The 27471-nt window shown below is 41.8% G+C and overlaps 1 protein-coding gene across 1 annotated transcript in view; it reads right to left on the bottom strand.

Moving 5' to 3' along the window:
* The window catches only part of LOC144755303 (fish-egg lectin-like), a 136434-nt gene that overhangs the window by 48503 nt on the left and 60460 nt on the right, over positions 1-27471 (bottom strand). The window contains exon 2 of the mRNA XM_078644098.1: positions 8070-8309. Coding sequence (XP_078500224.1) covers positions 8070-8309 — 240 coding nt within the window. The remainder of the gene's footprint in view (positions 1-8069; positions 8310-27471) is intronic.

Genomic DNA, 27471 nt, shown 5'->3' with positions numbered 1-27471 from the left:
TAACTATAACATGGGTGAAACCTATGGGTTTTTTCAGTGAATATATATATATATATATATATATATATATATATATATATATATATATATATATATATATATATATATATATACTTGCTCCCAACGATACACCAGCCTGCTGCACTCACGAGCGGGTGCTCCCTTAGGTGGGGGTGTGCCCATCCAATAGATTCCTGCTACAAAATCCAATACGCAGTCCTGCGAAATTAGAAACAGCACTCACAGGGGGGTACAAAGCCAAAGATTCTTTATTTGGCTACCAGCACACACAAGACGCGCTTCGGCGATGAGCCTTCGTCAATTGCAACTTGGAACGCGCCGCCATTATTTTTAAAACACATACAATGCAATCGTCACAGTGATGGCATAGACAGCGACAATGGACTACTCGTGGGCTACAATGAGCGCCATCTTAAGAGTACTTTTAGACAATGAAAAACGACAAAGATATATATCCCTCGCTTTTCCTGTTGTTATGGGTATGACAGCGTCAAATACATATTTGGCAAGCCACAAACCATTTGCTATAGCCCTGAATGGGCATATATCTTGTCCTCATATAATTTCGCCCTTGGATGGGCTTATGTTCTGCCACCACTTTTTACTGACATGATTACATACACACATACTAATTAAAAAAGGCAGTTTATGAAGCAAACCATGTTCTGATAAACCAAAATAAAAAAGATTTTTTAAGGTGAAAAGAAAAGAAGAAGAGAAGAAAAGAAAAGAGAACAAGGAAAAACATCAGAAGCACAAGACCAGTTCATTAGTTATTTCCAAAATTCAGTGATTTACAATATTTACACAGTATTAATATCCTAAATGGACTGCTAAATCCTCATGTATATTAAGTCCATAAGGACTCTTACTCTGTAGATCTATGATGTATCGTGACTCTAGCCGCCGTAATTTTTGTAGGCGATCACCCCCCCGAGGTAAGGGTGGGACACTATCTAGACAAAAGTAGGCCAACAGATCCCTGTTGCGACTATGTATTTTGTCAAAGTGTCGTGCCACAGGATATGACTCGTCTAAATTGCTGATGGCACGCATGTGCTCCAATATACGTAATTTTACGGGATTGATGGTACTCCCGACGTATCTTAGCCCACATGGGCACATCAGACAATAAATGGCATACGGTGTTGTGCATTGTTTCCATTTGTTAGTACTTTGAAGTCATATTTGAAGGATACCACCCATCTTTTAAATGTACTAGATGAGTTCACATGGAAACCAGGTTATTGCATGCTGGTGATGGACATCACCAGCTTATACACAAGTATTGCACACACAGATGGTCTACGGGCCATACACAGCTTCCTACAAACAAAAGGTGTGGAATACTATGAGCACAATAAAATGCTCATGGAATTTGTAACCTTTGGTCTACACAATAACATCTTTGTCTTTAAGGGACAACTGTACAAACAGCAGTCAGGTGTAGCCATGGGTTCTTGCTCCTCCCCCAGCTACGCGAATTTGAGCGTTGGCTGGTGGGAGGAACAAATAGCCTGGAATGACAGCAACAATACATGGAATGGGAAAATCAAATCATGGAATCGTTATATCGACGATCTGTTGATTATATTTGATGGAACAATAGAGGAAGCCAAAACCTATGTGGGTGTCTTAAATGAAAATAACGTAAATTTGAAATTCAGTGGTGAAATAAGTGACTCAGAGGTAAACTTTCTAGACTTGACCATTTTTGTGGAAGGGGATACATTGCATACAAAGCTGTATCGTAAGGCCACAGCAGGGAACTGTACATTACACGCAACAAGTCATCATCCAAAGAAACTTATTAAAAGTATTCCTTACGGAGAACTTTTAAGACTCAAAAGAAACTGCTCCACCGAAGCAGAGTTTGAAAAGGCAGCCAAACAATGCATGAATAGATTTAAGGTGAGGGGGTACAATGAGGGCGTGCTTAGACAAGCTCTAAATAAAGTCAAGAAAAGATCTAGATCAGACTTATTGAAACCTAAAGAGAGTAAAAAACAGAACTCCAAAACTTTCAGACTAATCACGACCTATTCACAGAATTCAGAACAGGTCCGAAAAATTCTGAAAAAGAATTGGAACATTTTACTAACGGACAATGTCATCAGGGAGGATTTACCGAATAATCCGCTGGTAACTTACCGTAAAGCAAGAGCTTTGAGAGATGATTTAGTGCATAGCCATCTCACGGTAAAATCTAATGCATCCAATAAAATACCTCTCAATGGTTTCTTTCCATGTGGCCGATGCAAGGCCTGCAAAATCAGCAAAAGGACCCTCAGTTATGAAATTCCAGGTTTAAAAACCCCTAAAAGCATCAAAAAGTTTCTGACATGCACAACACCGTATGCCATTTATTGTCTGATGTGCCCATGTGGGCTAAGATACGTCGGGAGTACCATCAATCCCGTAAAATTACGTATATTGGAGCACATGCGTGCCATCAGCAATTTAGACGAGTCATATCCTGTGGCACGACACTTTGACAAAATACATAGTCGCAACAGGGATCTGTTGGCCTACTTTTGTCTAGATAGTGTCCCACCCTTACCTCGGGGGGGTGATCGCCTACAAAAATTACGGCGGCTAGAGTCACGATACATCATAGATCTACAGAGTAAGAGTCCTTATGGACTTAATATACATGAGGATTTAGCAGTCCATTTAGGATATTAATACTGTGTAAATATTGTAAATCACTGAATTTTGGAAATAACTAATGAACTGGTCTTGTGCTTCTGATGTTTTTCCTTGTTCTCTTTTCTTCTCTTCTTCTTTTCTTTTCACCTTAAAAAATCTTTTTTATTTTGGTTTATCAGAACATGGTTTGCTTCATAAACTGCCTTTTTTAATTAGTATGTGTGTATGTAATCATGTCAGTAAAAAGTGGTGGCAGAACATAAGCCCATCCAAGGGCGAAATTATATGAGGACAAGATATATGCCCATTCAGGGCTATAGCAAATGGTTTGTGGCTTGCCAAATATGTATTTGACGCTGTCATACCCATAACAACAGGAAAAGCGAGGGATATATATCTTTGTCGTTTTTCATTGTCTAAAAGTACTCTTAAGATGGCGCTCATTGTAGCCCACGAGTAGTCCATTGTCGCTGTCTATGCCATCACTGTGACGATTGCATTGTATGTGTTTTAAAAATAATGGCGGCGCGTTCCAAGTTGCAATTGACGAAGGCTCATCGCCGAAACGCGTCTTGTGTGTGCTGGTAGCCAAATAAAGAATCTTTGGCTTTGTACCCCCCTGTGAGTGCTGTTTCTAATTTCGCAGGACTGCGTATTGGATTTTGTAGCAGGAATATATATATATATATATATATATATAATGGACATATTTTGCAGATAACTATAAAGCTGTTTTATATATATATATATTTTAAAATTAAAAGGCTTTATACTTGCTAAATACTTTAACATTGTAAAGGCATGCGTGGTGAAGGCATGCGTTGTAAAGGCTTGCGATGTAAAGACGCGGTTGTTGTAATGACCACATTGTTAAGGAATGTTTTGTAATGCCATGCATGGTTCTGTCATACAACTGTTACATTTTAGTAAGCAAAGCATCTTTGGTTAAGTGTGACAAGCCTATTAATGTTATATATGATTAACCATAATCGGAGTATTAGTCCTACGTAAAAGTTAGAGTGTCGGATATGAATCCAAAAAGATTTGATAAATACAAAGATATGTTGGGATATTGTGAGGGTTGCACAATTTATAGTGAAATTAAAATACTCAAGAAAATATGTTGCAAAGGTCAGAGCTTACATGGATTGAGAGACGTGGGTATGTTAGTGATTCTTTTAACTCCAGAACATCCATGTCTGTGTTTGCTGGAAATGTTGTTGAGAAATTTGATGACGTTCTTGTACTTCATGAGGTGTTCACTTACAGACTTGGTCACGTCAAAGATTTTGAACACAGGGTCATACTGTTCAACTTAATATAAAACATGAGATGTACTCGGAGAAATTTCATATATATGAGGTTGTCAAAAGGGTAATCTCTGTGAAGTGTGTTGGACCTATGGCTGTAGGCTAGACAAAATCAAAAGGATCCGCTGAACAAAAATATTTTGCCACTATTACACAAGAGTCATGAAATGTTTGCTGAGCTAAGTAGATCCAAGTATGTCATGTATAGTCCCTTAAAAACAGCTTATCCCAGATAACATCATGGTATGACCGTAGGGAAATGACTACCTTTATCAGTTGGTAAACATAAACTCAGTGAAATATGTCCACAGTGTAAATGTACATGTACATGTATTTATATAGCGCAAATCACCGACCCGGTATCTAAGCGCTTGCTTAGGGAACCCGTCCTGGTATTCCCCTGTGAGATACCCCGGCAGGGTATCCACAAGGTGAAAGCCAGGCATCCCGCTGCGAGGGGCCGTAGTGGAGATTAAGCAAGCTATTGCCCAGAGTCGCAGAGTGTGACCCCGTGAGTCGAGTAGGCACCGGAGCGAGAATTGTCGAGTCCGTGGAATTTTTGAGCCCGAGACCCGCCGAGGCGGGGAATCGAACCGTGGTCCACGGCCGATCTCAGCTTCTGGGTCTGCCGCCTCTAACCACTGAGCCACGCTTCTCCTCAGTGCGAATAACAGCTGCATGAGTAAGTCCTATTGATCTCTTTAGGTTCCTACTGATGTGCCTTTCCCAAAGTGGCCCTTTTTCCCCTTGCAAGACCTGTCCATAATGGCACTTTAAGAATGCAAAGGTAGCCTCGGCCTTGCAGACCCCTGTCTCTACCTTTGCTTGTAACTGCCAGGATTCATGGAGCAAATCGTGTGTCATGATTCTTGCTGAGGCTGGATTTCTGTAAACACTTGTAACAGACAGTCTGGGCTGTGCCTGATCAATACCTAGCCAATATAATATTTGGTCTGATATGTTTCCGTAAATATCCTCATGAAGTACGCCCTTCTCTATCCTTTTGTTATGGGAACTGCGTCTACTCAGGCAGCCCCAAATAAGTGACAAGATGACTTCAGGTAGTCCAGAATCCCAGCGTGCAGGTTCTCCACAAAATTCCTAAGCACTAATCAGCTGCACCAGCATTAGAAGCCTTGCACTGGTTACCGATTCATTGTGCCATTCATAAGAAAGGTTTGCAGCTAATTCAGCATCTGGTGACTCATTATACTCCGAGAAGGGTATCAAACTACTTCAGGTGCCAAGGATCAAGAGAGCAAGATGTGCAGGACGTTCCTTTACATATCTGGCACCCAAGCTCTGGAACGCTTTTCCAGCATATATTAGACTTGACCAGTCAGAGCTTATCTCAGAAAGCCTTTTGAAAACCTTCCTATTGTTATATTCCATATAGGTACCATAATATAGGCCCAGGTTACTTCATTACCATTCACCTATATTCTTCCCTACATTACACTTATAACGGTTTACAGAGACTGACCTTTACCTAGATCCAACACTGCATTCAGAACCATCTCCTGTATAATATCTATGTATAAAGTTCATGCCCGACGTCATCCTTAGGCCGACATAGTAATACAGCAAGGTAGGAACCCTGAGGAGACCTATGGGTATATATACATCACATCGTGCTAAGATAGGGAGAGGAGACCAGTACTTCCCGGCAGACACACTGACCAGAGACGTTGAGGTTTATGCATGCAGACACTCCAGCTCGCAGTGGTCTAACATCCCTCGCGTGGTGTCCAACTCGAGTCCAGGACAGGGTCCCACAGTCTCTCTCTTCAGGTAATGAGGTTGACTCTATCCTAGAGGGATTTTTGGCTTAAACACCTACAAACATGCCAGGTACACTTAGGTACATCTAGTTAGGGCAACATTGTAGGAGTACGCATCTATTTATTATCATGTATTTTACATACTTGTGTGTATTCATGATTACTGTAAGATGGTAGAGCTATACCATCTATTTACTTTCATAGTACTGCTAATCATTTATATCTTTTACTTCCTAACGGTTGTTGCAGCTCATATATTTTACACAAGAATGACAACTGTTCAATTAATACTTATTGAAAACGACCAGCCTGTTTATTCTGTGTACCTCTCTAAGACAGACTAAGTAAGCACGAGTGACTGAGCATAAAGTAGTATGGCTTTTCCAAGGTCGCGAGGGATCAGGGTTGTCATGTTCGATGTTGCCATGAACTACTCTCTCATTGGTAAGAGCAGATTCTAGTGGCCCTGTGAGCTAGCTGATACAAAAGGCCAACATACCCGGTAGGGGTTTTTCTAATCAGTCTGACACCAATACTACAGTGTATGCTATCCAACGTGCAGATCCTGTCCAGGTTTAATAGGAGCTGTATTAGACTATTCTGGGGTTTTTCAGGGCATTCAAGCAGTACTATTTGTTAATGCTTGTTACCAGGGCTGAGTAGACCAGTTGGGTACCAGGCGCTCTATACATTTCGAATAATAGAATAGAATTCGGATTTCGTGCAGCGTTCTTTTTGCCGACGGACACTTCACCATTTTCACTGCAGCTCATAGTTAAATAGTGCTGTGGTTGTAGGTGTAGAAATGCCTGTAGGAGAGCAGGGGTATGGTGGCACTCCCCACTAAAAAATATTAAAGCAAGAGGCAATCACGGTGGGGCAAACACCAGTATCCAGAGCGTGTTGGTGTTTTCAACGCAGTGAAATATCAGCAAATCGTACTAGTGAGTGGAAGCAGTCAGCTGTCCGTCAGGAAGGCTTGGGGCCTTTCAGCAAGTGGGTTGGGGCTGCTCCTAGAATGGACACTTTAAGAAATTGAAGGGCTGAGTGCACTGAGCCAATTAAACATTCAGGTGCAGACACCTGGTGGATTTCCTGGTGTCTTGCTAAGCCTCAGTGGCCTTGAGTGGAGGTAGAAGGAGCCTGACCACTCCCTTTGAGGTAGCTGCATTTTGATTACAACCAGTGAGCAAGGTTGGGCAGAAGAGACTTTTGTAAGTACCCTCCCAAAGTCCTACTGGTAAGAGGCAGCATAAGTTATAGACCACCGCTTATGTGCCTTGCTTGGGTGTTGCTAATGGAACCTTTGCCACTGTGACATCGATTCCATTATTTGCAGAAGACTGCTCTGGTACTCCGGGGTGCTTTAACAATGTCAGAAAAATCTGGGTGTATGAACCTCTTCCTTACAGCTAGAACTTTCAGTATGTTTCAATGCCAAGTACTCTGCCTGTAAAGAGCAGGTGTACCAGAAAAAGGAGGAACAGGGGGATACTCCACAGTTCATACGTGGTCTGTTTGATTGGTGGTGCCTGCAGAAGATTCATTAGGTCGTGCTTCAAGTGGGAAAGTTTTTATAGTTTCAGAGTTTTTGAGAACGTCAGGAGCAATGGAGATGGTGTAACACACAGATTGGAGATTCTGTGCCACACTTGAAGGAAGGCTGAAGATAACAGAAAGTGGCCTTTTAAAGTCACAGTGGGAAGGGAAGAGGCAAGACAGAACCCTGCTGGACCCAAAGGCTGTAAGGGTCTACACTAAACTGACTCCAACCACTGCAGGGTGATTCCACATGGCTAGTCTGTTTCATGTCATTCTCTGCCAATCAATCAAGGCTAGTGATGGAGCGGGGTTTAGTAGAGTGCAGAGACTACTCACTCCAGACAAGACAGTAAGTGAGTGGTGCATGCATTGTCACTCTTGTAGGGATATATTTCAGAGAAAGTAAAAGGGGTAGGTAGCACTGCATATCTTAGTCCTGGGAAGGGGTTATAGAACAGAATTAAAATGTATTGTTGCTCAAACAAGGGGCTTGTACCAGGATCTACACACTGTGCTGGCCATATTCTCTTATTTCTTGTCAGTTCTCACTGCTTTCCACATTATCGCTTGAGAAGCACTTTGCAGAAAAGTTTAGGACCTTACCTTTTTTTGCATAAAAGGTTGAGACCTTACCTTATCGGACTGTTCTGCTCCACTTTGTGTAAGAAAGTGCGTTGAGGCTTTGTAGGTTATGGGGATTCGCGAGACAGCCACCCATCTTAATTTAGTAATTCATTCAATAGCAGTAACCTTGACTTACACCTACCATCAGTCTGGGCCCAGTCTCCGCCCACTAGTTTGTAGATGTTGTTGTTTCTGTTCACGCCCCAGACTCCAGCAGCCCCCACTGAGACGTGCTTGAGAGCACCAGGGATCTGCGTCCAGCCGTTACTGTAGAAGGTGTAAATGTTGTCGTTTGCATTCACACCGAACACCTGTCCATTGCCGGTATCGATTTGTTTGAGAGCTCCGGGCACCTGCTGGCAGTTCAGTTGAACATTCTGACCTAGAAGTGAGAGTTTAAGAGACAAGAGTTTTAAATCAGGTTAATGCTGGGGATTTTATTGGAACATATGTGTAAGTCATTTATTAATGTTCTTTTTTGTGAAGGATCTTTGATTCAGTTTAATGTTCTTGGAAATTTCAAGGATGACAGATCTAAGTCCACCACTGCCACTGCCATTGGCTCCAGGGAGAGGTGGTCTTATGTTAATGGTAACTTACCCCAGTTTGCAAGGAGGCCATTATGGTTTGGTCAGGGAAGCCAGTGTGGATAAAATAGTGTCTTCGCAGCCAGGAGTCAGTTTTGTAGGGTCTCTGGGTAGTGTCTGTTTCTCTCTCTCTACCGCCTGACTCCACTGACGTGCAGTAGTTTATTTTACTCTAAAACGCAGAGATGTCCCTTACTCAGAAAACACGTTGGGTGAGAAGAAATGTTGGCAACCTCTGCTGCTGGTAAATAAAATGAGGTAGCAGATGTAGTGCTGTTGAAAGTTGGGCAACACCATATGTATGCTGCACATGGGGGAAAACCTGGTACACACCTGTGAGCGTAAATGTGATGGATGCGTCTGGCGTAGGGCCAGACTATTGCATGCATAGCCCGGTGAGACGAGCATAGGCAAGTTTAAGACCACCACCACAACCAGTGTGTGGGCGGGGCCAGGCCTCAGCTCATTACATCAGGGCAGTAACTTACCTCTGGACACAAACATTTCCACCTCTCCCCCAACTCACCTGAATCACCTTAGCTCTGCCGCACTGGTGCAAAGTTGTTGGTAGGGGACCGGGGAGCTGATGGAGCATTTTGGCAGGGGGTTGAGCAGGAGATGGAGGTGAAGGAAGGGGATTGGTGGGGTGTTGCACAGCTGATTTGTAAAAAAAAGCTTTTAAAAGCAACTTAAATGTCATCACTGGAACCAAGTTAGAGGGACCCTGATGTTTGCATAACCTGAAGACTGGCGCCCTGGGCATGTGTCCAGCTCGCCCCCTTGCTAAAGGCCAACCCCCTTTACACCTACTTTCTCCTAGTTATGTTTGACAAAATGTCTTTAGAAAAAAGAGGACCTCTCAGAGAATGAAGGGGGCAGTGATCATACTTTATCATACCTTCCATGTTTCACAGGTCCATGCGTAACTAGTTACTCCAGTCCCTTTTTTATTTATAATTCTGGGACTTGCAGTGTATTTGTGTCCCAGAATAAACCCAGGACCACAATTCCCACAATTCTCAGACAAAAAGGGAATTGGACTAAATAGTCAGGCTTGGAACTGGGAAACTTGGCAATGAGACTTTATGCCTATTCTTGTTAGTGTAAAATTCTCCAAATGCATCCTTAATTCAGAACAATTAAGTTTTCCAAGCCATGCTCTTCTAGTTCAGACTTTTGCTTTGCATTTTGGGACTTGTAGTCCTATTTATACTATTATAAATTCAGGAAAATAAGTTCCTGAGCAAGAAGGAAAAAATCTGACTGGATGAGCTCCTCACTCAAAACTTGGGAGCTTTGCTGTTAATTAATTTTCAGTATAACCCGTACATGTTGGATTTCTCCAAAAACGCCTAACAAGTGGTAATAATCGAGCATCCTGACACTTTATTGGGAATGTAATAGCACAACTTCATCTGCAGCTCTTAATGGTAAATTCATTAAAGTTTTGTGGATAAACAATGGAGGGACCTGGATTTTGGGAAGCTTTCATTCATAACATGATAGTCCGATACAAGAACTACAAGGCAACTGTTACAATAAATATCTCCTCTTCCTACTGCCCATTCACACATTGATGTAGACGATTGTGTCTGTACTCACCTTGTTTTTCTGAATTACATTAGCACCTTTATTATATGCGAATTCATCCAAACAAATTTATCAAAAGTAGGTATGTTTTAACGAAGTGTAATCGCGGTTGTGGTAGCAAACATTTGATCAGATACCTAAACCCAAGTTCTGGTGGCACCTGTGCTACACAGCCTTGGGGTAGGGGGGAATCAATCGGTGACTTAAAGTTAGGATTAAAATTTGATGCTACGGTAAAGGTCTATGCTGCAAATAAAGATAAAGAATTAAAAACATAAAACTACTAGTGGAGTGCAACATTTCATTCAAAGTCCTAGATGAAAACTGGAGAAAATATGGTCCTTAACTATAAGGTGTCCTTAATGTAAGCCACCTGGATAAAGCTAGAACACCCATTCTAAGCAGGATGTCTGGACCATCATCAAATTTCCTAACAGAGGACTTTTAGATGAACCAACATAGAGGCAAACTACTGCATGAGATCTTTGAATGTACACATATAAGTCTGTCGCCCTGTTTTTATGTAGTAGCACACTCACACATCCCACTTACAAAAAAAAGGACCAATAAACAATGTTTGATATTCTCCATGGACAGTGTTAAAAACAAAGGGCAATTTTGGAAGGATTTGGATTATGCTCTTTGTATAAAAGAGTGTGTCATCATATACTTTGCAATGAGAGGTAATACAATCGGCTCTAAATTCCAATTCTAGAGTGGATACTGGAATAACAAAACTGATTCTTAATACAGGGGGTCCTAAAATAGATAACCAGTCTAAAGAAGTCACGTAGGAAACCAATGAATGCCCAGAATTTAGGACTATAGGTCTCAAATGCTTATTACAGCACTTTTGAAAAATGCATATGACTTAGAAACATTAGACACTATGACACCTAGAGATGTGTCAAGAATGTGAACATGCAGACATTCAATAACTTTTTAATGATGAAGCGTTGTGCTGCATTCTAGATCACCAGTCCTCGAATATCTTACTAAAAAACAAAAATAAATTATTTCACTAGCGGTTACCACTCAAAAGAACTGAATGGTCATTATGTCTTAGCTGTTACTATTTATCTAGGGTGTTCCTTTATATGTGTTTCCCTGCATATATTATCTTGCTATTTGATGTGTGTACTCAATGTTAATAAGGCAAAACCTTTAGTAAGAGGATTTCAATACAAAATTCTGATTAGTTTTTTCAGGTCTCAATTGTAGTACATTTGTGCTCTTCTCCTTCAGGTTTAGCTTGTATCCCATCATTTTCTGCCCTTCTAAGAAGCCTCTTACCAGTAGCGCGTGGAAGCATATAAGGGAACATTGTCCCCCTTCCAGCCACATCTACCTGCACCTCACCCCATTCAGTCTGCATGTGGTTCCCATCAGGACTTAGCGACATGTCACCCACTAACCCCCACTGGCGGGGGTTGGACAACTACCTGCATGGAGTGGTGTGGCTCACTGGTTAGAGGTGGCAGACCCGTAAGCAGAAAACGGCCCGGGACCAGGGTTCAATTCCCGACGCGGCAGGGTCATGGACCAGGGTCAAAACGGACTCGATAATTCTCGCCTCGGTGCCTACTCTAACCAGGGAACACACTTGGCAACTCTGGGCATTAAGCTTGCCTAATCTCTACAATGGCCCCCCACAGACGCCGGGGATGCCTAGTTTCACCTTGGAGATACCCAGAAAGTGACCATCTCACAGGGAAAACCAGGACGGGTTCCCCAGTGGTCTTCAGCGCCAGGATTCTCCATGGAGTCGCAGTGAGCTTTACAAGTACACCCACATTTACAAGTACACCCACATCTTGTGTCGGAAGAGACTCAGTTCCAGGGTGGGCCTCACACACAAAAATAAAGAGATTATGAAATGAGATTGAGCTTTCAACTCTAGTTGTCCCCGGATGTAAGGCTGACTTCTGATTTCTCCATTCCAGAACACTTCAACTGGTGGTGCCAGGGAGATCCATATGGTCGATACCATCCACACTAGGTTGGAATCTTGGCTTCAAATTTACATACATCATAAAAAGATGTAGCCACGTATACTTTTGTGATGAACATATGTACCTTAGGCCTAGCTTCAAAAGTTAATGGAAGAGCCCCTTGGTGCTGGTAGTTGTCCCTCAGCACACAAGACTGGTGAAATCATGAAGGGACAACCCAGGGATGGTGCTGGATAGAAAGGCCCTCCTGGAACCTGGGGAAGAAGGATGGGCTAAATAGGAGGAAATCAGAAGAAAGGGCAAAAAAGGGAACTCTCTGAAACGTTAGGTAGTAGGCCAAGGTAAAAAAGAACTGGGGCAGCAAGAAGAAGGGCAAAGGGAGGTTCTCAACTTCTAAGTCAGGATTGATCAAAAAGAAGGGAAAGCCAGAGCAAAAAAGTATGGGTCAACAAAGGTGGTGAGATATAGTAAGGCCCTCATGGAGTTAGGGGCATACGGCTAGGGGCAGTGAGAAGGTGGACAAATGAATATTCAGTGCTGGCTGGGATGTGGTAATTTTGGGATGCTGACCTGTGGTTGCCTCCTGAGATCCTGGCTGCCAGAAAATGCCAGATCTTCAAAACTTCGCTCAAGAGAGTGATAGGTAGGGATCAGCAGGAACCAAATCAGAAAAAGAAGGCAATGAGACAATAAATGGGAAGCCGTTACAGAGAATGGACCAAGGATGGTGTCTGCAATAGTATGTGGAAGGGAGAAAGAAAGCACTTACAAAGTCCTTGTATTGTCTTTTAAACAGTGTCTCATTTTCACATTTTATAATTTCAGCTGTATAGAAAACCTTAAGGGCTAGAACAATGACAGCAGATGTGCTGGATACAGCCAGGATCCCAGGAAATCTGGAGCAGTCGTCTGTGACACCCAGAAGGCATTGTCCTATGGACACATGTCCTTAGTCAATGAATAACTCTTCCCAAATGCCTAGTGCACCTTTGACACTTTTAAGGGCTGAGGCATCACAGGTCACTAAGACTCTTGCAAACCTGTCAGTTGCCTAGGATTTTTGCAACTATGTGATCATGGAAAAAACAGACTTTCTGTTGTAATTGCAGGTTCCTGGACAAAATACCGTGGTAACTCTAATGGACATGTCACAGAACCTGTTTTACCATTGTTTCAGGGATAACCAACCAAGATCCTCTTGTTGTTAAGTCATTTAAATGACGTGTAAGCTCTCCTTGAAACCTTTTGATTCCTTAATGCTACAAGAGTGGTTCAACCAGCAGATCACTCCATTGTTGCATGTGGATGAGCTCAGGTGCAGTCTCTTGTGTGAAATCCTCTACAGCAGCCTTATGAGGTCAGCTATCAATATTGCCACATACTGACTTGCTTGATCAGCTGGCACAAAAATTAATTCTTCTCAAATCAAGGACTCAGATGTGGTACTTGCAAGTAGAACACTTGAGATATCAGTTATTTTTCGGCAATGCAGAAATGGTAGCCCTAAAATTACAAGCCTCATTGCGGACTGGTATTTTGGCTTTGGGCCTGCCAAAGTTAGAGAGGAGAGTTTGATGGTCACTGAGGACAGTAAGTACTTCACAAAATAAAAGCAGATACAAATTGTTACAAGCCTATACAACTGCTGGGTTTCTATTAAGATTGTGAGTAAATTGGTTCAGATTTGTGTCACACTGTCACTGACAACTAATTATGCCATGTCATTGGCATCTGAAATGTATACTTGGATCTCATACTATGTATTTTGTTTTGTTTCTTCATGAGGTCTCTCATTAGGGGTACAGATGAGCACAGAATTCCAAATTAACTTGCGATTACTAAAATATCATGCCCTACAATAGCTGTAGTGATGAAATGCCGCTTAGTGCAAGTGAGAAAGTGCCAGCCTGTAGTCTTCCAGATTGGGCACATGCCTTCTCATGAGGCTGAGCATCTGTAGATATCAGTGCTGATCGTGAAAATATGCATTTGGCCTAACTGAGCATGACGTTAGCGTCAGCAAACATCAAAGTCCATTTTCTTTCTGGGTCTTCCCAAATGTGAGAATGTCATAGCTGAAATTCATGCACTTGGGAATGCCCTGTAGTACTGTCCTCATTTCCTCTAGAAAGATCTCACCTGCTGCCAAATCATCAAAACGGAGAGCTTTTATCCATGCATAGGCCCTTGCAAGAAGCATAGGCCATGTGGTATTGTGATAACTTCTCCTGATCCAGCGAATGATAGCCCACTTTAAGGTAACTTTTTGAGAAGAATACTTCATTATGTTGGTAACCTATGTCTTGAAATACGAGGTGCCAAATGTAGCAGTCTTTGAATGGCCATGAACGGTTGGTTGTCTTCCATCCATACAGCTTTGCATTTGGCCACCTGACTGACCCATGATGAGGACCAGAAAAATTGGTGAACCCCAATGGTGGGGAGACGAGGCGGCAGGCTCAATGATGACTTGTCACAATAAACTCTCAATCTCTGCCTCAAAAAGGTAATTTCCTAAAAGTGGTAGAATTGTTTCATCGATGTAAGGCTTAATCTGTGTGTTTTTTTAACTTGCAGGTGCCTTCTGTTTAGGAAACCATTTCTCAATATAATGTTCAGCAGATGCTGTCACTCTTGCAATGAGGCTAAAAAGTACTTGGAGCAGGTCCATTTTTATAGCAGAGCTTTATTGATTAATAAGACACAAACATATTCTTTGAAAGGGAGTAGTGTTTGAGATCTAGGCATAGATTTACACATTAGAGGGCAGACGTTACTAGTGTTGAGTTAACTTTTCAAACTTGATAGTCATGTTTCTATGTATGTAAATAGAATTTGTAGAGCACAAACAGTCGAAAACAAATGGAGCACCATAGAGCATTGGCGAAGTTACAGTTAGAGCGATTGAAGTGGTAACTAGGTTCTCAGGGTTTCATCTAAATAGCAACTTGAAAATATAATGTGGCCATAATATTGAGGTCAAAATATCATGACTACAAAAATATTCTGGAAAATAACATAGCAGATAAGTCATCAGTGATGTCACTGACCGTGTCATGAATGATGTAATATGTGACATCATCAGCAGTGGATTGTGGGTGCGCGAGTTACAGTTAGTACAACTAACTATAACGGAGGAATTTCAATGGTTTTGTATGAGTGACAAGTCCAGCTAACTATAACACCCCTGAAACCTATGGTTTTTTCAGTGAATTTCTAAGGTTTTTTAAATGCTAATTCCTAACTATAACATACTTGAAACCTATTTTTTTTCAGTGAATTTCAAAGGTTTTTTAAATGCTAATTTCTTATTATAATGTTCATTTAGCATATCAGTTTTTTTCTTTCGTTTTAATTATCAATCCATTCTCAACCTAGTAAAAACTGCAAATATCACCACTCTTCATTTGATTCCTTCCGCCAACAAAATCGCCACAAACAGAAACACATCTAAAGTTTATGATTTACAAACTAGGCGTTCCCATAGAAAAAAAACACAAAAACACCACTTCCCCATATTTTCAACAACCAGCCAAATCTGCAATGCTACCTAAAAAAACAGGTGATAGCTCCACTAATAAATTAACATCAACATTTAACTGGTGTAAGGAAAATGACTATGTACTGCGTGAATCACATCAAACTCACACCCATATTTAAAGATGAATATGTGATAGAGGTACTAATTATGCACCTCCGACACCCAACAAAATCACAACACCCAGAGCCACCACCACTACAACCACCCCTCCTGGCAAAGTTGTCGGATCGCCGATTCCGGACTCCAAAGTCAATATGCAGGGACCGTCACCATAGAGAGCAAATGAAATAAAGAGCAGCGCGACCGACAAGAACGCCACTACAAGTTCCCCGAATTAAACGCTGTGAGGACAAAAACGCTGAATGTAAAGAAAAAAAAAAGACGCATATAACTGGGAAGGTTGCAAGGCGCGCAATGAATAGAGCGACGGTAATGCTCTAGCAGAAAACCAACATATTCTCTTTTCTTTGGAAAAAAAAAACTCTAGAGAACATAAACATGGTGGCCAAAACTTTTACATAGGAAAAGACTCAAAAACCTGAAATAAAGCTCATTTTTATAAGAAGGCATATCTGCAGTTTATCCAGGAAATCAGAAAAGCCCTGACATGAATCTAGGTATTGATTCCCCTTGATTTGAAACGCGTCAGCACATCTAAGGAGCAAAATAAGACAAGAAATCATCATTCTGTCTTCAAACAGTTTGAATCAAATTCTGTTTTTGATGAAATATGCTATTAATGTTTTGTTGCTCCTATTGACCATAAGGATTTGGTCTTAAAAGTTTGATAATGATTTACTCATTTGTAATTTATTGAGATCATAAGTATTGTTTTGTTTTATGTGAAATTCTGTATTTAGATGTAGTTTGTTAAGTACATGTCCTAGTGAATATGTGGATCTTAAATGGATTGTTGCATATAATTTTGTATGTGTTTGTATAAATTGTATAGAAGAGTGGATTCTTTTTTTCCTTCATTCTTTCCTTTTCACACGTAAAAAATCTAATGAAAATTAAAAAAAAAAAATTAAATCAAAAGGTATAAATAAAATACTGGTACAAACAAAAAGAAGTTTTGTTTGGCCATTAAGCAAGAATTATAAAAGCTTAAATGGAAAGTGTGGTTTAGGCAATCTCGTTGTTGTTGATTGTTAAATGGTCCTGCCCAAACCCACATCCCTTTAGGCCTAACTCCTCATTTTTTCAATTAGTTGTAGTACACAGCACTGCTCAGGCACGGCGAGACATTTTTTATGTGAAAAAACGGGGATATGAACCTAACCTACGAATCGCACACTCTAGTGCCTGCCTGTTTCCTTCCATGTTAACCCATTGGCCTTTGCGTGCTAGTTATTCTAAAAGACTGCACGCAACTGGCCAGAGGCGGGCGCATTGCTTCGTCCATGGCTTAGTTATTGGTATCTATTACGCGCTTGCTGCGTGTAATAGACTCCAATAGCACGTGAGGTTTCAATTATCGTGCCTAGACACAGGCGTGATGAATGAAACCACATGTATGGCTGCGCACCACTTGTTTTCTATAACCGGATGGAAAACATTGCTACTCTACTAATTGTTCATAAATCGAAGCCCATTAAACAAGTTGGAACCGTACAAATGGTTGTATTCTTAAAGGGGGAGGGAAGGTGTGTGATGTTATTCTACTCCACATTATGATAGTGGCAATTACCAATCATAACATTTTTCTTCTACTATCTTTTAGATGTGGAGCTTCAGGATGCACTATGTCCCAGGACGTGGTGGAAGACACACCGGTGATAAAAAGGTGAGCTGCGAATATTCTTTTCAGAGTCACTCTCTCTCTTCCTCTCTCCTTTGATGAACAAATGACGCACAATCTTATCTTCCTTTTTATCTAACAGGTTGTGCTTCACGAATTGGTGTCCCCCTCCCCCAACACCTCCAAAGCTCAACGTTTGAGGAATCTGTGATGATGCGTGGCCATCCTTACAACGCCTGAGAAGGTTGCTTCGACACGTGTTGGACCCTCTTTAAAACTTGCCGGTTTCACAAGGTGAGCTGAGAAGCTTCTTTCTGAAGCAACGAGAAGTCACCTCTGAGCGAGGAGAGCGGATAGTGTACAGCAACTTGAGTGCGTAGGAATGTTCAATCACCTCCGGGCAGTGGGAGTGGATAGGTTGCAACAGTCTAGGTGAGCAGGAAGGGGCACTCACCTCCGGACACTGGGAGTGGATGGGATGCAGCAGTCTAGGTGCGCAGTAATGAGAATTCACCGCTATGCAGTGGGAGTGCATGGGGTATAGCACCCTGGGAGGAAAAGAGCACACAGACACCTCCTTGCAGTGGGAGTTGATGTAATACAGTAGCCTGGGTGTGCAAAGGCATAACACAGAAATATACGTGTGCAGTTGTAGGTATTCTGCAATTACTAATTGTATACTATCTTTCAGATCACTAAATTTGAGGGTGCACTATAACCCGGCACATGGTTGGACACACACCGGTGGCAAAAAGGTGAGCTGTGAAGATTTTCTCCAGAATCAACACTACCTCTCCTGCTCCATCTATTCCTTTCTCTCTCTCACAGTTTCAATGTCTTTCTTTCTCTCTTCCTCTCTCTCTCATTTTTTCTTTTTCTCTCTTCCTCTCTTCACTCTTTCTCTCTCTCTTCCTCTCTCTCACACTATTCCTCTTCTCTTTTCAAGTTATGAACCCTGCTGTCCACAGTGCAGATTAATAAATCAAGGCTGAATTTAACACTGCCTGCAGTATAGTTCCAAAGCAGAATTCAAGTTGTCACCTCTGCTAAATGCAGTGTTTGCAAAAGTTAAGCAGAGCGGCCTAGGTGCACAAGGACTCCAATTAAACACGGTGTGAACAAACTATATTGTCCTGCATAATGACGTGATCTCTCACCTCATTCTTTCTCATCACTGAATCATTTTAAAGAGCTACTGGACCATACTGTAGATCTGAGCCAGTGGGCACTTCCCTTCAGACACCTCTTCAGTGCAGACCTACGAGAGGGGTGGGATGCATCAGGCACACTGCACACGTGCGAATAAGCAATATTGCCAAGTGTTATGTTAATTTGTGATCTTTGACCTCATTCAGTCACATCTCTGTCTCATTTTAAAAACCATCTGTACCATGAGGTAGGCCTAAGCCTATGAGCAGTGCTGCCCTACAGTCCTTTTGAGGGTGATTTTGCGGGAAGGTGGGGTGCACTACCCTAAGTGTGCATGTGAGAAAAAGCGATCTTGCCTTTTGTAATGATGTAATCTCTCACCTCATTCAATCACATCGATCTAATTTTAAGGACCTACTGGACCGTACTATAGACCTCAGCCAGCAACAAGCGCTGCTCTACAGACATGTGATGTTAGCTTTTAGGACACTTTAGTTACTTCCTTACTGAGTGCACATGGACACAGGCTCCCGCCACTGCATTACACGCAAACATTAAGCTTCTAGCATACGCTCTATTCCTATGTATATAAACATTAGCATGATATAGTATTATTTAACCTTCTGTTTTCTCGTGCACTCCAATTCCTCTTTGAACCACGATTATCACTAACGATTGATCGTACTTCAAAAACGAAGGATGCACTCAACTTCTACTTTCTATCAAGCTTAAAATAAACATTCATTTATCTGCAAACATTTCCACCATTAAATTACTTCTCTCTTTACAGAAATTAATTGATTGGCTGAAAGGGGCTGAGCGGGAACTCTCTCCTGCAATGATGCCTGAGCATTCTAACACTTTCCCTGGCAGTATCAAGACTCCGCTCCCTTGTGGAGACCTGCTCTTCCATACAAATGTATGCCGGACTCAGAGCTTGCACCAATACGTCGTGGGACACACCAGTGGTGGTAGGTGAGCTGTGAAGCCTCAGTGTTCAAGACCTACAATTGAGCACATTGCGGGGTAGGGACTGGGGTGCAGCACTCTGGGTGCCCAGGGGCAAACAAGTGATTTTACAGTAAGTAATAATGTAGGACTATATTATCAAACAACGGCGATCTCTGGCTTCATGTTTTAAATTTTAAGGACTTCTTAAACCACACTCTATCTCGCAGATCCCTGCGTCCTGGACAAACGAGTGACGAACAGTAAACACTAAAGTGCAATAAGTCAACGGTCTATCTCCCCCTGCATCTCTACTTTTAACTCTCCCTCCCCTTCTCACTTCCATCCACTATCCTCCCTTCCATTTTCACTATGATCCTTTAATTCGAACTAGCTTTTTTTACCTCTTCGACATAGCACACATATTTATGTTTCATTTTTGTTTTGCAGGTTACCTACGCTGCTACCATTGGAGTCCATCCCACGTTTTGTTTATTATATGGTTCTGTTATAGTTACATTTCTATTTATTTATTTCTATTTTAATAAAGGATAATCTAAAATAAATAAATAAATAACTGAGTGTATAGGTCTTCTTTTTATGACAACATTTGACTATTATTTCGTGTGATAATCATCTGCTAAAGAAGATTTGAAAGTCAATACTATTTAACATTACAGTGCACCTACAAAAAATAATGTAAGTAACTTTTAGGCACATAACTCCTGAGTAATTATACAAGTACAAGAGTTCTATGAGTGTATCACTTTATAACACCATAAATACTGCCCGTGTGATTACAAAACAAATAAGGCACTGCCTAGCACCACCGAGGCTTCAGAGACTGCCGAGGCATACCCTGCATAATAAAATAAAGATCCTGAGTATGACAATCCCCAGATTTAAGTTGCCTCGAACTCCTCGAACAATTAGTAAATAATTCTCGAGAAGGTGGCCGTCTCCTAGACTACAAAACCTCTCTGTACCCTTCCGCGCCCAATTCACAAGTGACATTAACACAGTACTTGAAGGTATATTTACAAGGAAGCCGTTAAAATGAAACCCCTTAATCTGTAAAAGAATAACTGACGGGGCTCAAAGTTTTACTAAGAAAAGAATGATGTTTATAACTAGAAGTGTAATACCCGGGCTAACTCTTTACCAGCTCATCTACCTTTTCAATAAGAAGCTGAGCTGCGAATAACGGTTCCTATGGAAAATTTTGAAAAGACAAGCACACTTGCTGTTTGGATTAGTAACATTGTGTGCTGAACTTGTGACCTGTGTGCTCAATTGAGTGTTCCATGAACTGTTACTATGGTAACAGGCAGTAAGCAGTTTGGGGGTAGGGTTCAAAGGTGCTGGCTGTACAGAAACCGTCATATTTACCCAAAGTCCTCTACATGACAGAGGAGAAAGCAAACAGAGACGACAGAACACTGTGTACATTAGGAGCAAAAGAAGTACACAACTCTTCGAATTAACCTCAAGAGAGGGCGCGAGCAATAGCCACTGGTGTTACAAAACCCCATGTACAATTTGCCTACTCTGTACTCAACAGTAGGCAATTATTTATCGATCCAAATGAGACTCTGCTGCTTCACGGTTTCACAGTGTGCACTTCACTAAATACTTTGTGGCTATTTAAATGGGAGACGGGATTGTCCACATTCCAAAACCTAGGGGCATATTTACAAGGACGGCGTTAAAATTATCACTGCTTTAGCGGCAACAAACTGCTGCTAAAACAGCGATAATGTGCTTGATAATCCTTTGTTGTCTTACCAGGAGATTTTTTCTACACTGCTGTTTGCTATGGTAGGGTGTGAGCCGAAGCTCCCGCCCTGCCATAGCAAACCATGGGGCATATTAGCAAGAACCTCATTAAAATGATCACAGTTTCAGCGGCAGGAAACTACTGCTAAACCGGCGATAATGGGCTTGTTAATATGCGTTATAGAATTCCAATAGAAGCCCAGGTTAGATGTCCTGCACATCTAACCTGGGCTTCTATTGGTATTCTGTAACGCATATTAGCAAGCCCATTATTGCCGTTTTAAACGGCGATAATTCTAACGAGGTTCTTGCTAATATGCCCCTTGGTTTGGATTTTGAAAGAGAGAACAGCGAAACCTGCTCTCTCTTTCAAAATGCATAGCAGATTGCTTTTCCCCACGGGGAGCAGCATATTAGCAGGTCCCCGTGTGGAAAAGTAATGGCGGCTTCAGAAGGACGCGGGGAGCTGGCTAGGACATAGAGACATTGGGGCTCCACCCATGGTCCCCAACTTTGTATATACGCCCATGGGATGGGATCCCGGGGAAGAATAAAAATTAGTAATAGGTTACAATTTTTTTAAAGGTAAAATTAGGAGTCTATAAGGGGCATATTTACAAGGACAGCGTTACAATGTTCTGCTGTAAACCTGGACTTCTATTGGAATTCTCAGGAATTCTCAAGAGCCTATTATGAAGCCCATTATAGTCGCTTTAGCGGCACTTTCCTGATGCTAAAGCGATGATAATTTTAACACTGTCCTTGTAAATATGCCCCTAATTTCGCGAGAAATACAGAGATAATTCATGTTCGCAAGTGAAAAGCTTGTTATTATAAGACTGTGGACTTAACATATAAATCCACCTCATATATTAAACATGCTTAAGTCTACTTCAGAGCAGATGTTAGGATCCGGCATAAACCACAATTAGCTAGAGTTTTGCTATCGCTCCTCAAGTCCAGGGCCACCTTGTAAATACAACGCTATTGTTGTACCTCCCTCTTCCATGTTCTATTATCATAGGAACACCTACCTTGGCTCTGGGAAGGCCAGCATTGCAACTCATTGGAGATGCGAGTCGAGCCTTTAACAAACCGACTGCTAACATGCATTAATGCATCTTAGCGTCACCTAGTAAACAGGGCGATATAATTTTCACCGCATTTTTGGCTTTTTTTTTTAAATGTGGCGAAATGGCCCTTGTTAATATACCATCAAGTTTGCTATGACAGAGCGGGAACCTCGACTCCCACCCTGCCATAGCAAACAGCAGGGTCCCGAGGGTAGGCAACCCGAGACACAGCAGGAGCCAGCCCTGGGGAGTGGTGTTCCCCAGGGCCCTCGACTGATCCAGAATGGGGGCCACGTGACCCCCTCCCACAATTTAAAAAGCCCCGGAGGGTGGTAATCCCAGGCGTTAGAGGAACCTTTGAGCCCCCACACTGATTTTTTTGAAAGCCCCAAAGAGTAGCGGTCCCCGGGGCTGGAGAGGGCCTTTCAGCCCCCCCTACCCAAGTATTTTACTGGGGGAGTACCTATGAGCCCCCCCACCCATTTATTTTGTAGCACCGATGGATGGCAGTCCCGGGCTACAGGGCACCTCTGAACCCCCATCAAATTTAATATTTTAGACCCCAGGATTTGCCCCCCCGTAGCTCATTTTTAAACTAGCACAGGAGCCTGCGCTTTGTTTTTATTGTGACCCCCTCCCACAATTTAAAAAGCCCCGGAGGGTGGTAATCCCAGGCGTTAGAGGAACCTTTGAGCCCCCACACTGATTTTTTTGAAAGCCCCAAAGAGTAGCGGTCCCCGGGCTGGAGAGGGCCTTTCAGCCCCCCCTACCCAAGTATTTTACTGGGGGAGTACCTATGAGCCCCCCCACCCATTTATTTTGTAGCACCGATGGATGGCAGTCCCGGGCTACAGGGCACCTCTGAACCCCCATCAAATTTAATATTTTAGACCCCAGGATTTGCCCCCCCGTAGCTCATTTTTAAACTAGCACAGGAGCCTGCGCTTTGTTTTTATTGTTTTTACGGCAGATCCATGCACCCTGCGCACATTTCTCAGTTTTTTCAAAACATTTGTTGGGGCCCTGGGGGTCCTTGTGAGACCCCCTAAGCAGGTCTAGAGGGTCAAGACATTTCTAACTTGCCCCCTTTATACATTTTGAACACTCGTTCCACTGATTTCTTGACCATCGCTTCTACCGAGGCACAAAATGGCTGCCAACACTTCCTGGTTTGGAGTGTTGACAGACAGTTGACAACCAATAAGAATGCAGCTCATGATCGTAAGGGTGCGCTCAGGGTACGCTCAGGATGTGCGGATCTACCGCGGCCATAGATATATCTATGATTTTACTTTTGATTTTCTCAGAAACTACTGAACAGATTTACACCATTTAACCAAAAGGCACGAGTCTGAACCAATGGCTACCTATTTACCAAATTTGGTGTAATTCCGTTCAGCAGTTCGGGCTGTAGCCGCGATTAACGGTTCATTTGGGAAATCGCATGGTGAAAACACGTTTTGGGACCCCCCTTTTTTCTCAGCCCCCGCTTAACAAATCACCCCGAGACTTTCATGATAGGAGCGGACCGGAGCTGGCCACCAGTTTTGAAAGTTCCGCGAAGATTCGTCAACCAGCGCCAAAGTTATTCCAAATAGAATGTTGCGGATTTCCTATGGATAATAGGTCCTAACTATAACTACTTACTGGTGACTGCCAGTAGGTAATATATGTATATATATATATATATATATATATATATATATATATATATATATATATATATTACCTACTGGCGGTCGCCAGTAGGTATATATAGTTAGGATTTTTTCTCTATGGGATTTTTGAAAATTCTATGTCTAATAACTTTGGCGTTTGTGGACGGAATTGGCTGAAAGTTTCAGGAAAATGGAACATTTTGTTTCTGAGCAGCCCCTGAAAATTTGGGGGGGTTTCGTCAAGGGGGGGCCGAGAAAAAAGGGGGGTCCCAAAACGTGTTTTTAACATTGAGTTTTCCATAGGGTGGTTGGCCTCACTTTTAGCCCGAACGGCTGAATGGATTTGCACGAAACTTGGCAAAATTGTAGGGACTGGTAGCCCGATGTGCCTTTGCTAGGTCTCAATATATGTGCTCCAGTGGATTTTGAGAAATTAACGTTCAAAAAAAGATATATATCTGTAACAGCGAACCGGGCAGCGTTCCAGTTCGCGTACTTTTCGCGGGTCGGAGCTTTGTGAAGCGAAGCTGATTGGTTCTCCGGCGTCTGTAAACATTCCAAACAGTCCGTAGCGGCCGCCATCTTGTCTCTCGGTAGGATCGAGAGACAAGAGGAGGCCAAAGCGAAGGGGCAAATGACCATAAGGGGGCATAGTAGATCCTCGCTGACCCCCTAGGTTTGATGTGGAGGTTTTAAAAGGGCCCCGCGGGGCAAAAAAAAAAAATAATAATAATAATCGAACGGCTGAATGGATTTGCACGAAACTTGGCAAAATATTAGGGACTGGTAGCCCGATGTGCCTTTGCTAGGTTTCAATATATGTGCTCCAGTGGATTTTGAGAAATTAACGTTCAAAAAAAGATATATATCTGTAACAGCGCTCCGCTTCGCGTACTTTTCGCGTTACGGAGCTTTGCGAAGGTGATTGGTTCTCCGGCGTCTGTAAACATTCCAAACAGTCCGTAGCGGCCGCCATCTTGTCTCTTGGTAGGATCGAGAGACAAGAGGAGGCCAAAGCGAAGGGGCAAATGACCATAAGGGGGCATAGTAGATCCTCCTTGACCTCTTAGGTTTGATGTACCATTTTGCCAAGTTTGGTGTAATTCCGTTCAGCCATTCAGGCTGTAGACGTATCTAAATGTCCTATGGAAAATTGCATGGGGAAAACACATTTGAAAGTGTTGAAATTTAGAACCAATTAAAATGTTACTTTGGTTTTGTATTTGTGTGTGATGAAAGTTAATTGGTTATGTATATATCTAAAATGAGAGGAAACCACAGCCATTTTGTGATACTACTGTCTGAGGTACATTTGTGAGGAATTTTTGGTGCTCAATTTCTGGTGTTTGGTTTACACAGTACTAACACTTCTCCTACTTTTAAAAAGGTGAGTTGTTAATTTGTAAGGGGAACTATGTTGTACACTTTAAGATAATTTGAAAAATGTTTTCTGTTATTTATTTACAGTCCTTCTGTTATACTAAATACTTGATAAAGTTAGTTTTATATTATGTATTACCAAAAACGATAAATGAAAGTGATTATTTTTTTCTGCAATTTACAGCAAGCAATTTCAAAATAAAATGGCTCACAATGAAGAGACCGTGGCAATTTCTTTTGAATTATCCACTACATTTATTGAAATTAACAGCACCAATAATGAAATATTCTCACAAGGAGGAGATGACTTGAATGATTTTTTTGATCAATCTCTTGATGGCAAATTTATCGAATGTTTGGAGACCATAGAGTTACAAGAATCATCATTGCAGACTTTTCATGAGGAGATTCCAGATGAGATGATTGAAGAGGAAATTCCTGATGAGGACATGTTACTAATTCTTTCAAATTTTGAAAATTCAGAAGAATAAATTTATATTTAGAAATACAAAAATTGTTTGAGACATTATTCATTTTTATTTTTAATTTATGAGGTTGTAGCAAAGTGATTGTAGTATAAAATGAGACTTATAGTATAGAGTGGAACATTTTTATGTTACATGGTAAGTTTACTCATATTTACTTCCCTTCTCCCACTATATTATCTCCAATGTGTATTTGACATCTCTTCTTCATCTCCGGCCTCCTTTCTCTCACTGTCTGTCTCTGATGCATCTTATCGCTGCCATTTTGTGTAATTACAGAAGAGAGTAAAATAAAATAGTTCGGAACGTGAAAAGGGGGCAAAGTAGAGTACCTCTCACCCCCTAGGCCTTCTCAGGCGGTCCCAAAAGGATCAGTTTCTGCTTTCCTGAGAGATTATGGTATGAGTTCCATATACCACAATAACTTGCATTACAACATGCAAGATATCTATCTCCTATTACCAACTTTTGGAGATATTCGCGCTAAGCGCGAATATCTCCAAAAACTAACACCTGCCCTGAGCAGTTCTTAGCCATGTTATCCAATGGGAGGTGGATAACATGGCTAAGAGCATTAGCTCGGTAATGCATGAATATCGCGGACTTTTTAGCGATATTCATGCATTGCGGCCGTTTTTTATCGCATTTGCGATAAACCTTGATAATAGCAAGGTTTATCTTCGATAATTTCTGACGATGCTTAGCGGTAAAAAATTCGTTGCTAAGCATCGTTAGCGATAAATATCGCTTAACTTTGGCAATATGCACCAACGTCTGTTAACGTTCGATTCGAAGGAAATGAGGAAGTGTTGAAAAACATTGTCTGCGCCATCTTGCCTTTTTTGAAATGCCACACTTTTGTTGTGCACGGCAGCCATTTTAGATGCCTTGATCAGACCCACTCTCTGCACGCTGTCGATTCGTAGCATGGCTCCCCACCCTCGCAAGCATCTTCCCCAGGCACTGCTCACCCCCGCTCTCTGTCTTATGCATGGGCAATAAACCTCCCCCCATTTGCGCTGCTCTTCCCTGAGAATCACACTCTGTGCCCGCCCGACACCTCCCTTTCGCCCTATTCACTACCGCACCCTCTGACACTCCTCTTCCTCTGTGTCCGATTGTCCAGGCCGGTCCTAGGCTATCAGCTAGCCCTGCAGATGTAGTTTATGGCCCCAGCTGTAAAGAATCACCCCTCTTCAAAGGAGTTATAGTAGATCAAGGCCCACACCCGATGAGATCCGTCACACCACACGTGTTCATACTATCTGAAAACCATCCTGTATTGTGATTGGGGAGGGGACCGAGCCTGAAGCGGAAGATTCCAGGGATGACTCTTTGTACATCAAAGTTTTTACAATTATGTGTCACATTAAAAATATATAGCACTCCAACAAAGTAGTAGGAATATAAAACTTTAATAACTTATAAATATATACAACAAAACAAAAACAGTAAAAACATTTAAACAACGAAGAGACCGTGGCAATTTCTTTTGAATTATCCACTACATTTATTGAAATTGACAGCACCAATAATGAAATATTCTCACAAGGAGGAGATGACTTGAATGATTTTTTTGATCAATGTCTTGATGGCGAATTTATCGAATGTTTGGAGACCATAGAGTTACAAGAATCATCATTGCAGACTTTTCATGAGGAAAT

This window comes from Lissotriton helveticus, chromosome 5_1, assembly GCF_964261635.1.
Source record: "Lissotriton helveticus chromosome 5_1, aLisHel1.1, whole genome shotgun sequence".
Lineage (NCBI taxonomy): Eukaryota > Metazoa > Chordata > Amphibia > Caudata > Salamandridae > Lissotriton > Lissotriton helveticus.
Note: the sequence above shows the minus strand (reverse complement) of the source record. Positions and strands in the feature narration are given on the sequence as shown.